Source organism: Protomyctophum bolini (genome assembly GCF_963924005.1).
Source record: "Protomyctophum bolini genome assembly, chromosome: 18".
Taxonomy (NCBI): Eukaryota; Metazoa; Chordata; class Actinopteri; order Myctophiformes; family Myctophidae; genus Protomyctophum; species Protomyctophum bolini.
In genome coordinates this window covers 7,493,318-7,507,818 of record NC_137879.1, presented here as the reverse complement: position 1 = coordinate 7,507,818, position 14,501 = coordinate 7,493,318, and the positions used below count along the sequence as shown (strand labels likewise).

The following is a 14,501-nucleotide window of genomic DNA, read 5'->3' as shown; positions in this document are numbered from 1 at the left end:
TGGGGCTATTACTCATGGCCCAGGTAAGGCTTAAACTAAAGTCTCACTGACTCACCTTTTTCTTTTTTTTCCACTTAATTTTTATTGAAGGAAGAACAGACAAAAAAAACCTCAACTAACAAGACAAAACGGGAAAGAACAAGAAAAAAAAGGACAAAAAAGTAAAAGAAAAAAGGCTGCATTTTTCATATTACAACAAACATTCAAAGAAACCCTATTGCAATATCGCTAGGCTGAGAGAAGAGATTCCACTTTTCCCACTTTTTATAGAATTTATCCTCTTGTAGTCTCAGTATGAATGTTAGTTTTTCCATAGAATACAGTTCCTCAATAATGTCGACTCACCTTTTTCAATGAAACAAAATGGATTTTTTTTTCTTTCTACTGGCAATATTTCCAGTGGTGCAAAGTATGATGGTCATTTACTCAAGCTGTACATTACTACAATACTACGTTACAGTACATAATTATGCTTGAGTATTTCTACATTGCTGTATTCATGCAACTTTTACTTAAAGTCAAACATTTTAGTACGGTACTTCTTCCATCGCTGGTACTGTTATATATCTCACCATAACCGTTCCACATAAATGTGTTCTTTGATAACTTCAAAAAGTGTCTGCCAGCCACACCCCCCCCCCCCCCAGCGCGCGCCCCTGACAATCATTCCAAAATGAAATGACGCAGGCACAATCACTTTGTTTTTTTGTACCAACCAGAGATGTTTGATGCGGCGAATATTGCCATGAAACATTGATACAGTTCATTGCCTCGTTCACACGGGTTGAAGTCTTTATTCACGGCGCTCCTCATCACCTCTGCATATTTTATGAGTATTAATTTTTAACTTAAACGAACTAAATGCCCCAGATGTGTTAAGGACCTTAGATGACTTCTCTTCAATCAATTACACGCCCCATGAAGCCTTGGATTCATGGTGATTTATTTTTATTTATTCATTTTTTTGCTTTATGAGCCAATTATTTCATGACCAGCGGAGTCTCCAATAGGAGATTCAAAGACTCTCCGACTGAGACTCTGAGCTGACCGGTGACCCGGTCATCAAATTATTAGCTCAGGAATGCAACAAAAGCTAAATAAATCATTTTTATGGGGTGTGTAATTCACACACTCCATGGAGACTATCTATATGAAGGCTCCCTCAAGGCTCTGTTGTTTTGTGTGTGTGTGTGTGCGTGCGGGTGTACGTGCATGCATTTGGAGGGTGGGTGGGTTTGACTCGCTGACAGACGGGGCTGACTGACTGAGTGACAGCTCAGATGAATCTTGGCCCGGTTTGCGGGTTGACTCGGTCCATTGGCTGACAGGATGTATCCAGATCGCTGCAGGGGGTGCGATGCACGCCGACGCAGTGACTTAATGCCTAGTTAGCATCATCGACTGACTGGCCGACTGACTGACTGACCAGATACGTCTCAGTGGCTCCCGAGTTAACTCGCTTGGCAGAGGCGCGCCGCGGAGTGACTGACAGCCGCTGACCGGCCCAGACATTAAGGCAGATCGGCTGACTTAACCCATTTTGACCTGAGATCAGATTCTAAAAAAGTCTTCTACATCCTGACAGTTTTCTGAAAAAGCTATGTTTCTATAGCTATGTTTCTTCTTTATTTATTTGCCTTGCTCATCATCAAATAAACTATTTATTTCTTCACCAAAGACGGAGTGCCTTGGACTCTTTTCTTTTCAAGTCTGCAACTTACACCTTGACTAGCAGTACAACTTGGAGGAAGGATCGATACCTTTTGTCTATATGGTTTTACCTGTATCACCAAAGAGCACCCATCTAGGAGCCACTAACAGATCCCTGCAGCGCTTCCATTCCTCTATTTCTAAGCTATGTTTCTATGTCAGTGGTTGTTCGATTTTTCAAAAATAGCAGACCTGCAAGCTCGTAGCGCGCCACTCGGTGCCGCACTATGAGCTTGTAGATCTGCTATTTTTCAATAGCTAAAGCATAACATAATGCTAACACCAAAAGGGGTTCCCGCACAAAATGGCTTAACAGGCTCGGCCCTAAGTAAAAGATTTGCTGTACGGATGGTTGAGCTGACTGACTGACTGCCTGTCGCGCCAACGCCGCTGCCCGCCGCGCGGGGCGGCCCTGCTGCTGACTAACTGACTTTTTAATCATTCATTTATTCTTGGGTGCTTGTGCGGGAGACAGTATCCATCCATCCACATTGCTTTGTGTTGATATCTATAAATCATAGCAAGCCATCACAGCAGATCTCCTGCCATTGTCTCCCTATCCTCCTCCTCCTCGCACAGAGAACTGATGATCTATGCAACTTCAGAGGAGCCCACGGAGAGCTGGCCCAATGAGGAGATGAATGAGGTGCACACACACACACACACACACACTCACGCATGCACGCATGCACGCACACAAAGAAAAACACACTCACCTCAGTGCTTTGTTTTCATTAGCAAAATTATGTGTCGCTGCGCTTATGGGTGTGTGTATGTATGTCTGTGTGGGTCTGTGCGTGCGTGCATGTGTGCAGGGTGAGAAGATCATCCTTGAATATTTCACCGATGCTGAGTTCGTGGGCCAGCTGGTGGAGTATCTGTCACTGGAAGAGCGCAAGGGCAAAGACAGCTTCAGCCCCAGACGCTTCTGTCTCTTCAAGGTAAGAGACTCGCTCGGCGGGGTGGGAGGGAGGGAGAAAGGTCAGCATCACAGACTGTGTGAGTGAGTACAATACTGCCTTTTCAGTTCAAGAATAAGAAAAAGTCCACATGCCATCTTCTGCTCCCAGAAATATCTTTCACTTCATCAATTCATCAATATGGATGAAGTAAAGATTATTTCTGGCAGCAGAAAAATGGTGTGCGGACTTTTCTTATTCTTGAACTGTCCAGTTAGTATACCCAGCCTATTGGGCTTATAGATGCGCGTGTATTTTTGGCTTTTTGGGGGGTTTTCCAGCCTCTTTTTCCACATACAATACTGCCTTATAGCCACTTGTAGCCTGCATGGCCTTCCTATTCCGGGGGTTGATTCGCCAAAGAATAGCAGATCTAATAGAGACGTAGATCTGCAATTGTTTTGGTAAGTAGATTTTGTGTAGAGGGGAAAATGAGCACACCATGTACAGAGGCAGCTCATGTCCATTTGACTATTTGAAGTATAGAGGGTTATCCACACAAACTACAGTCTTGCAAGACACTTTAACCGAAGAATGTGTGTTTATTTCTTTGCTAAATAAACGCTAACGGGTCCATTTGGTTCCATTTGTACAGTCTCAGGCCCCTTTTCCACTGGGTGGTTCCCAATGGGAACCGGTTCAGTTCTTTGTGGTTCATGAGCCAGATCTCCAAAATTGGAATGTTAATTATGAATTGAGTGGACACAACCATACCTATATTAGATTGTTATCACCATGACACTTCTCCAATTGAGTACTTACACAAACAAATTTTACATTTTTAAATATGAAAAAGCTACTACTGTGGAAGGGTTATCATGTATAAATTTGTAAAAATCCTATAAACAATTTAATATAGGTCTAGTTTTTCCCACCAATTTTGGAGCTCTGGCTCATGGACTAAGAACCAAAAAGAACTGAACCGGTTCCCATTGGGAACCAACCGGTGGAAAGGGGGTCTCAGGAGTTACAGACCCATAAGGGTCCATTTGGTTCCAAACTATAATTCAGCTGGGGACCCCCTGGAACTCCCTCAAGGACCCCTGGGGGTCCCCGGACCCCACACTGACCTAGACAACCAGCTCTAGTTTGAGTAGCATTTCATAACCTCCATCTCCATGTTTTTGAGCGGCGCTATAGCCCCTCCTATGCCCAGCTTTGTGTGTCCTGTGTGTACCACACAGTGATGCACGACGATGTATGATATAATCGCGCCCCTCACTTGTATTTATTATTCTTTTTGATGGACAGGGCCTGTTCCGTAACTATGGCGACACCTTCCTGCCGTTACTATGGCCACGTCTGGAGCAGCTGGCTGGCGACTCCCACGAGAGCTGCCAGCGATGCATGTGTGAGATCACTGCAGGCCTCATCAGAGGCAGCAAACACTGGAGCTTCTCTCAGGTAATACCACCCATAATATACCACCCAGATCACTGCAGGCCTCATCAGAGGCTCCAAACACTGGAGCTTCACTCAGGTTAGTTCATATACCACCCAGATCACTGCAGGCCTCATCAGAGGCAGCAAACACTGGAGCTTCTCTCAGGTTAGTTCATATACCACCCAGATCACTGCAGGCCTCATCAGAGGCTCCAAACACTGGAGCTTCTCTCAGGTTACTATACCACCCATAATATACCACCCAGATCACTGCAGGCCTCATCAGAGGCAGCAAACACTGGAGCTTCTCTCAGGTTACTATACCACCTCATATACCACCCAGATCACTGCAGGCCTCATCAAAGGCTCCAAACACTGGAGCTTCTCTCAGGTTATTATACCACCTCATATACCACCCAGATCACTGCAGGCCTCATCAAAGGCTCCAAACACTGGAGCTTCTCTCAGGTTATTATACCACCTCATATACCACCCAGATCACTGCAGGCCTCATCAGAGGGAGCAGCCAATCTACAAGCTCACAACGTGTCGAAGCGCGACGCGTTGTGAGCTTGTAGATCAAGTGTAAAATGTCTTATACTGGATCTCTTGTCCGCTAGTCCCTTCCTAACATTTTAGTCTAGTTTTTATTTGTTGAAATTGTCAATATATTTAGTCTAGGTTTTAGTCATCATAGCTTCGTTTTCATTTAGTTTCCGTCAGTGAAAAAAGGTAGTCGACAAACATCTTTCGTCTTAGTGTTAGTCGACGAAAACAACACTGTATACCACAATACAATACAATACAATACAATACAATACAATACAATACAATACAATACAATACAATACAATACAATACAATACAATACAATACAATACAATACAATACAATACACACTAGAGTTTCACCCAGGTGATGATCAACACCAATATACTGTGCATACAATACTAATACAATACCGTACATTACAACAGTGGTTTTCATGTAAAGGACCCCCACAAGGATATGTATTTGGCCCAACGGGATGCCATCTGAAAATACAGTATTTAGTGATTTGGTTCTCAGAGTTACATATTTGTAAAGGGGGCTCTTATCTAGAGTGACTCACAATAAGCAAGGTCAACACATACAATCTGATGCAGAGAGAGAGAGAGAGAGAGAGAGAGAGAGAGAGTGTAGTGTAGTGCCTCAGTAAACTATAATAGGATCACAGGTAAACCAAGGACCTAGCATCAGTCTAAAAAACACACGCTATCTAAATTCAACATTTTAACATTTTAAAAACATGAGAACGAAATCTACATGGTCGCTGTGTGTTTGTGTGTGTGTCTGTCTGTGTGTGTGTGTGTGTGTGTGTGTGTGTGTGTGTGTGTGTCTGTGTGTGTGTGTGTGTGTGTGTGCGTGCATGCGTGTCTGTGCGTGTGTGCGTGCAGGTGGAGAAGCTGTGGCAGCTGCTGTGTCCACTGATCAGGACGGCGTTAGCCAACATCACCGTGGACACCTACACAGACTGGGGCACCTGCATCGCTACCGCCTGTGTAAGACCATAGTGTTACTGACTATATATACTTGTGAGGACATCACCATGTTTTAAGACCTTGATAACACCTACACAGACTGGGGCACCTGCATCGCTACCGCCTGCGTAAGACCATAGTGTTACTGACTATATATACTTGTGAGGACATCACCATGTTTTAAGACCTTGATAACACCTACACAGACTGGGGCACCTGCATCGCTACCACCTGCGTAAGACCATAGTGTTACTGACTATATATACTTGTGAGGACATCACCATGTCCACCACTATACCTACACAGACTGGGGCACCTGCATCACTACTGCCTGTGTTAGACCATAGTGTTACTGACTATATATACTTGTGAGGACATCACCATGTTTTAATACCTTGATAACACCTACACAGACTGGGGCACCTGCATCGCTACTGCCTGCGTAAGACCATAGTGTTACTGACTATATATACTTGTGAGGACATCACCATGTTTTAAGACCTTGATATTATGAGCCAACAAATAGCAGATCTACAAGCCCACAATTAATAGAATTGATAGAATAATCGATTAAGCAGTTAAGCATTATTTTATACTTCACGCACAACTCTGTTGTACAAAATAACTTTTACCCTATGTTTTTCCATGTTTATGGAAATATCCTAAAAAAACAGGGACCAGACTATTTTGTCTTCAATGTTCTTTTCCCACAAATGGGGGTCATCTTATAATATATAGTCGTCTTATATTCTGCACAATAGTATACAAGCTTGTACGTGATACGGTTCGATTAAAAAAAGTCTTTATGAGGCTTCTCACCTATAAGGATGTGCCCAAAATAGGGATAAATTATGAATCAATTGTTTTTTTTGTTTTATTAAACTGTTGCACCGTCCATGGGTTGACCGTCATGCTGTGTTGTTCAACAGGAGGGTCGCGACCCCAGGAAGCTCCACTGGCTGCTAGAGCTGCTCATGGAGAGTCCACTCAGTGGGGAGGCCGGCTCCTTCAGAGACGCCAGGTGTGTGTGTGTGTGTGTGTGTGTGTGTGTGTGTGCGTGTGCGTGTGCGTATGCACGTGCGCATGCACATGCATGCCTGCGTGCGTGCGATGGTTTTTGAAAACCCTCAGTCACACATTCGAAACAGAGACAGAACGCGTGTTCTATGTTTATGTTTATTCAACTTTCAGCATGATCACAGGTTTCAAAAGACAGAGGTGCCATTAAAAACACTGAATTATTTTGCCGATCACAAATATGAAACTTCAAATCTAAAATGCAATAGCCTATCTAAAAATCCAAATGGTGTAAAACTCAAATCCACTATCATTTAAAAGTCTGCACATATATGGGTTTGGGGAGAGGGGGAGAGGGGAGGGCAGAGCAGCTCACAACTAATTTCCAATGGGAGTCACGTGGTTTTGACTGAACAGCTCTGCTCGATGGGGGGGGCAGAACAGAGCCATCAAGCAAGGTTGTTTCATCAAATAACCATTGAAAATGAATTGCGAGCACAGCACACAACACACGTGGTTGTGTGCTGTGGCAGGGATGGGCCGATACTTGTTATTATCGTTTTATCGCTTCGTCACACACACTGGACCTCAACTAATGGACTCTAGAGACTGTACTTGGACTGCTTTTTTCACGCCGAAAGAAATAACAGATCCGTAGAATTCCTATCTTTGGCCAATGTGTGGATGCTGGGGGGGGGGGGGGGGGGTGTAAGTGGTTAAAAACAAGTAGCATCATTTTAATTGTGAAAGTAATTGTTCATATTCTGGTATACAGTAGTTCATTATCGTGCTTCATATCGTTGTGTGCATGTGTGCGCACAGTGTTGTGGTGTAAATTGTCATGGGCATCTGATTACAGACAATATTTGGTTGCCAAATCAGATTTCAGAGCACAGCAGTACCTGGAGCCACACTGAGATGGAGGGTCCCATAGCAATAAAACTCTCCTCTCCTCTCCTCTCCTCTCCTCTCCTCTCCTCTCCTCTCCTCTCCTCTCCTCTCCTCTCCTCTCCTCTCCTCTCCTCTCCTCTCCTCTCCTCTCCTCTCCTCTCCTCTCCTCTCTCCTTTATCAATGGGATGAAATGCATCGTTCTCCTCTCCTCTCCCCTCCTCTCCTCTCCTCTCCTCTCCTCTCCTCTCCTCTCCTCTCCTCCTCTCCTCTCATCTCCTCTCCTCTCCTCTCCTCTCCTCTCCTCTCCTCTCCTCTCCTCTCCTGTCCTGTCCTGTCCTCTCCTCTCCTCTCCTCTCCTGTCCTCTCCTCTTGTGTGACACTGTAGTATGATCAAGTGGGGCGTTCATTTACAAAACATATATACAGTATATATATATTGGAAATAAGTGGTTTCTGCCCGACACGACAGCAACGATATTATGTTTCCAATGTTCAATTGGAAAAGCACAATAAAAATTGTTCATCGCAAATTATCTGTTGAACAATGAATGAAATGGTCGTGTGTGACGGTGACTATATCTCCATCCTGGTCCCTGTCCCTCAGCCTGCTGTACGTGCTTCAGGGAGGCCTGGCTCAGCAGCAGTGGAGAGTGTCTGAGCTGCTGCACAGACTGCTGTCCTACCTGGAGCCCCAGCTCACACACGTCTACAAGAACGTCAGGGAGCGCATCGGCAGGTACGTACCGCTGTGAGACACACTCGTACTAGGGCCGCCCGAGAGGCTTATTATCAGTATCGGGGGAGTCTACTGTATATCCCCGTTTCACAGCGGGAGATGGATCGCTGAGGTGGATCGCACCGTCGGATCCCAGTACTTTAATGGGAAATGCTGCATTTATATAGCGCGTTTATCCAAAGCGCTTTACATAGATTGTGCCGCCTTACATTCAACCCATTCACACACCGATGGTGGAGGAAACCGTGCACGGCACCAACCTGCACATCGGGAGCAACTTTAGAGCAATTAGGGGTTCAGAGTCTTGCTCAAGGACACTTTTACACTAATTCGAAGTGGGAACCTCATGGTCTCCCATCTGGCCTCTCTCTGTATATCCCTGAGCCTCTCTCGCCCTCCTTACTTTACCGCATGACTTGCCACACACAAGCCCTGCTCCTTATTCGCTGAGTTGGCACAGCGTCCCCGGAGTCTCAGCCATGAACCTTGGTGGTCGAAAGGCCAGTGCTCTACCGCAGTGGTTCCCAAAGTGGGGTCCAGAGACCCCCAATGGTCCTCGAGGGAGTTCCCGGGGGGTCCCCAGCTAAATGATAGTTAGGAACCAAATGGACCCTTATGGGTCTGTGACTCTGAGAGTGTACAAATGGACCATTTGTACACTCTCAGAGTTAAATTAACATTGATTTTACAATATAAATTGGGGGTACCAGAGATAGAAATAATGCATGTCAAACTCGTGGTCCCTTGAAAATAAACAGGTTGAGAATCTCTGCTAGAGCCGTAAGAATCTTCCCTGCCATATCTTTTCAAATGGGTAATAATTTATATAACATAACATTAATATAATAATAATAATTTATTTTATAATGTAAACAAAACAAAAACAAAAAAACTTGAAAATGTTGTTTTCATTGTGATGCAGATACACAGGAATTTTAAAGTACTATTGTTAGTTCCATTGCCGCAAGCTGTAACACAATCGATTGATTGGTCGTTAAAATAAACATCAAAATAGAATCCACACGGTTTTGCGGTTCCGCGTGAATGGTTCAGATGGGTGGGCCGTGAACGCTTTCACACCATCTTGAAGTGGGCCTGGAGCCAGAAAAGGTTGAGACTGCCTGAATCACCACCCCCCCATTCCATTTGTGTCCATAATCACCTTTAAAGGTCAATGAGCTTGTACAGGTTCAAACTACAGAAGGTTTGACCTTATAGCAGAATACCGTAATGTCAGAGACACTGCTGCAGTTAATACAATGCCTTGACAGTAGTGTTGTTGACTGTATACTCTCACACTGCTGGCCAAGTGCATTGACAGTAGTGTTGTTGACTGTATACTCTCACACTGCTGGCCCAGTGCATTGACAGTAGTGTTGTTGACTGTATACTCTCACACTGCTGGCCCAGTGCATTGACAGTAGTGTTGTTGACTGTATACTCTCACACTGCTGGCCCAGTGCATTGACAGTAGTGTTGTTGACTGTATACTCTCACACTGCTGGCCCAGTGCATTGACAGTAGTGTTGTTGACTGTATACTCTCACACTGCTGGCCCAGTGCATTGACAGTAGTGTTGTTGACTGTATACTCTCACACTGCTGGCCCAGTGCATTGACAGTAGTGTTGTTGACTGTATACTCTCACACTGCTGGCCCAGTGCATTGACAGTAGTGTTGTTGACTGTATACTCTCACACTGCTGGCCCAGTGCATTGACAGTAGTGTTGTTGACTGTATACTCTCACACTGCTGGCCCAGTGCATTGACAGTAGTGTTGTTGACTGTATACTCTCACACTGCTGGCCCAATGCCTTGACAGTAGTGTTGTTGACTGTATACTCTCACACTGCTGGCCCAGTGCATTGACAGTAGTGTTGTTGACTACTGTATACTCTCACACTGCTGGCCCAGTGCATTGACAGTAGTGTTGTTGACTGTATACTCTCACACTGCTGGCCCAGTGCATTGACAGTAGTGTTGTTGACTGTATACTCTCACACTGCTGGCCCAGTGCATTGACAGTAGTGTTGTTGACTACTGTATACTCTCACACTGCTGGCCCAGCAGTGGCACATCTAAACCTACAGTAACACTATTGATTTTATATTAGCTGCAGCTGCATTGCTGCTTTCATGACATGCCGTAGTTCTTGGCTCCCGTACAGTTTTCCACATGTACGTCTATGTCCACTTAAGACCCATTTAACGCTTTCAGAAATGATGATAAAAAAAATAGTGGAAAAAATAGCCGATCTGTCACGTTTTGAGCTTGTATGTTTTACAGTTTGTGACCATTATTACTGCCTATTATAACATGGCCCAGAAGTGGTTTTGCAACCAGATCTTATTGTAATGGTGTTTAGGACACAAGAAACACTTTCCTGGGGGTTTTTAATGTGTGTAATGTATGTTTTTAGACCAAAATGTGGTTTCACTTCCTTCCTGGACTACAAGTCACACCTCCACGCAGCCTCTCCACAAGGAGGTGCACCAAGGCATTGTGGTCATTGTAGGAATTCAGCAACCCAGTCAAACCCTATAGTCAAACACACTGGCTTTATGGCAGGGCAAAATAATGAAGTCTGTGCACATTTCAAATTGTGCCACTGTTATCTATTCTATACTACAAATACTATTACCACTGAGTGAGCAGAGTGGGTATAGTTTCTTCCAGCTGTGAAATGTCCCTTATACCTCCTTTTATCCAGATGGGTTTTGACAGCTTATTATCAATCCTCGGTATCATTATCCCACTACTATTCCCTCTCTCTCTCTCTCTCTCTCTCCCTCCCTCCAGCGTGCTGACCTACATCTTCATGCTGGACGTGGCTCTGCCCCACACGCAGCCCACCTCCTCCCCCCGCGTGGCGGAGTTCACCACGCGCGTGCTCCAGCGCCTCAAGCCCCTCACGGCGGAGCAGGAGATACACAATCACGTGCACGAGGAGACCACCGCCACCACCACCACCGCCACGGCCACCCAGGGGGCGCACGACGAGCGCACGCAGGCCGTCAAGCTGCTGAAGACGGGTCAGTGTCTGGGAGGTGTTGGCCTATTTAGACCTGATCCCGATTCTACGAATACCTTCAAAATCCTGACAGTTTTATGGAAAAAACACTGTTTCTACAGTATGTCAGTGGTATGCTCAAACCTTTTCATGTCAAGGACCCCCAGAATTATCTGTATTTGGCCGCCGACCCCCCCATCTGAAAATATGTTGTTCCAGAGACCCCCCCCATCTGAAAATATGTTGTTCCAGAGACCCCCCCCATCTGAAAATATGTTGTTCCAGGGACCCCGGCCCCCATGCAGAAGCAAAGATTTGAGTTAAAAACGTTCACTCTGAAAGAAGATATATTCAAAGATTTGTGCCACATTTTCAGGATTTTTCAAAGGGTCCTATATGCCCCACACCGTACCAATTAACAGCGTAATTTAGCCAGGAGAACGTTGTAGGCCTAGTAGGAATACTGAGGAGGAAGCCTTTTCTGCTTTTCTGGGTTTCATTCTGGAAACCAAAATTGCTTCTCTTTTGGCTGAAAAGTGATGTTGTCGTTTAGCAATGTGTTTTTATCTTCTGTTTGGTGTGAATTATGTTGTTTTCTTTGCCAGGTTTAGGTTCCGCTAGCAGTCATGTTGCTCTATTTACATGTGATAAGCACAATTTTTTTATATTATATTTTCAGATGGGGGTCTACGGACAAATATATATCATTCTTGGGGTCCTTGACATGAAAAATGTTGAGCACCACTGACACAGAAACAGGGTTTTTCAGATTATTATTTTTTAATTTCGAAGTCAGGCCTAAATGGATTAAGTTGCCGTCCACACTGAAGAACGGTAAACGTATGTAAATAAAGGGTGTTTCAAACACCCACTGCGTGGTCCAGCTGTGTCTAAGGACCACTGACTGACAGCCTACCTGCATTAGTGTCAGCTAGCCTGTCAGCTACGTAGCGTTAGCTATTCTAATCGTTTCTTCGTCTCCGTTGATAACAAACATTCTGAGGCTCAGCGAGACCGACTGCATTCCATGGATTTTGAAAGGCTGTCGACGTTTCTATCGTTGGAAGCTGAAACTGATCCAAACGATATCGTCCACGATCGATGTCAGTCGTCATTTATAATTGCGGTGTTGGACGCTGCCGTCCACTTGAGTTAGAACAATTTTGAAAACAACATATTTACAGTTAACGTTATCGTGCTCAGTCAGTGTGAATGGCCCTTTAGACTCACATGTCTGTAAATTAGACATGACATTTTCAACAACTGCATTGCAGAACTAATCCGTAGTCTTATGGCAGTCCTTCATATCGGGGTGATGGTGATTATATGTAAGCAGTAGGCGTGGGTCAGTTAGACAGCTACCTTGCTTTTAGAAGTCTCCTGATGTATCACTAATTGGACATCTCTGATCAGTAAGAGCCAAATAGACCATGACCTATTATAGGCCAGAACCGTTCCTTTTGAAATATGGAGATATGATATGAACGATTATGATCACAATAACATAGTTACAAACGGGGGCACGGTGGCACAGTCGGTAGTGCTGTCGCCTCATAGCTAGAAGGTCCTGGTTTCGATTCCCGCTGGAGGCGCTGTGGGCGTGTTCCCTCCTCCGCAATGTCAGTGCCCAAACCCGAGGGCCGGGTTGGCGACATCGCCTTTCTGTGTTGAGTTTGCATGTTCTCCCCGTGTCCCTATAGGGTAGGTACCCTCACAAAAACATGCAGTAATCCTGGTCTCTAAACTACCTCCCCCTGACCAGCCTGGGCTCCTGTTGGAGGTGAAAGGAACTGGCCGGAATAACGTGTTCCTTCCATGTGCTACGTCCGGCCGGGGAAATTCCCCCCTGTCAGGTGAAAAGAAGCAGCTTGGACTCCTCATGCATAGAAGGGAGCATGAGGTCAGTCCGCTGCACCCACAGGTTGGGACTTGGCAGAGGAAGTGTAGCGCCCAGGATTACATTAGATAATTGACACCCGGTGAAAAAAATGGGTTGCAAAAATTGTGGGCAAAAAAACAACAACATAGTTATAAACTACACACAGTACACTTAATGCTTGTTCTGTTTTCTGGACGCGGGCCTAACAATATCCCTCGTCTCCTGCCATTTTTCCAACAACAAAAAAGTAAACGCAGATAAAAAAAAACACAACCCCACAGCAATTATACCTCGACGACATCCCGCATAATTCCTCCACGCTGCCTCTCTCCGTGCAGTGACGTGGGTTATGCTGATGAATATTCCTGCTTCCAAAACAAATGATTCTAAATCAGTGAACACTAAATCACAACAACACCCTGGACAACGACACAGCAGCGACTGCCAGAGCAGAGCAGGGCACTAACTAACCCATGGAGACCTGAGACCACCATTCTACTAAATGTCTACGAAATGTGTTGTCTGGAAAACCATGTCAGTGGTTCTCAAACTATATTGTCAAGGTTCTCTCAAACTATTGTCAGCTACCGTATGTCAAGGACGACCCCAAAAACTATACGCACTGTAGGCTATTTGACTGCCGGAATCCCATCTGAAAATGTGTTGTTCCAAGGCGCAAAGATATAAGTTAAAAGCGTTCACTGTTAAAGAAACTGTGATTTGTGCCACATTTTCCCAAAAATAGCAGATCTGTCAGGTGTAAAGGAGCAACTTGGACACTCAGGCATGAAGGAAGCATGAGTTCAAGTCTGTTGCTCTCCCCTTGTTTCCCATATATGGGGACTAGGTTGGCGGAGGGTGTGTAGAGCCCAGGATCACATTAGATGATTGACACAGGGGTGAATATATATAGCAGATCGTAGAGTGCCGCGCTACGAGCTTGTAGATCTGCTATTTGTCAACAGCTAACGGTTAAAATAACTAGTTATAAAGTGGTTAAGAAGCTCTAAGGATGACACGGATGCGTCCTGGGGTCTCAAAGGGCTACAGCCCCAGCGGTGGTGTTGTTGCTGCTGGCTGGCACAGCCCCAGCTGAATATAATGTGTTTTATGCGTTCTCCGTGTTGCAGTTTTAAAATGGTTGATGGCCAGCGCAGGGCGCACGTTCACCACGCCGGTGCACCAGCAACTGCAGCTCCTGCCTTTACTCTTCAAGGTATAACGGCACGCACACACACACACAAACACACACATGCAGCGCGCATACAAACACACGCGTGAACGAACACACACATGCAGCGCGCATACACACGCACGCACACACACAGAGCGCACACACACACACTCACACACACACACGAACGAACACACGCATGCAGCGCGCATACACACACAC

General features: G+C 45.2%; 1 protein-coding gene across 1 annotated transcript in view; it reads left to right on the top strand.

Moving 5' to 3' along the window:
* The window catches only part of LOC308332850 (proteasome activator complex subunit 4B-like), an 87,672-nt gene that overhangs the window by 64,871 nt on the left and 8,300 nt on the right, over window positions 1–14,501 (top strand). Inside the window, exons 35-42 of the mRNA XM_080788966.1 lie at window positions 2,290–2,356; window positions 2,526–2,651; window positions 3,921–4,073; window positions 5,489–5,593; window positions 6,502–6,593; window positions 8,086–8,217; window positions 11,016–11,248; window positions 14,236–14,321. Coding sequence (XP_080645092.1) covers window positions 2,290–2,356; window positions 2,526–2,651; window positions 3,921–4,073; window positions 5,489–5,593; window positions 6,502–6,593; window positions 8,086–8,217; window positions 11,016–11,248; window positions 14,236–14,321 — 994 coding nt within the window. The remainder of the gene's footprint in view (window positions 1–2,289; window positions 2,357–2,525; window positions 2,652–3,920; window positions 4,074–5,488; window positions 5,594–6,501; window positions 6,594–8,085; window positions 8,218–11,015; window positions 11,249–14,235; window positions 14,322–14,501) is intronic.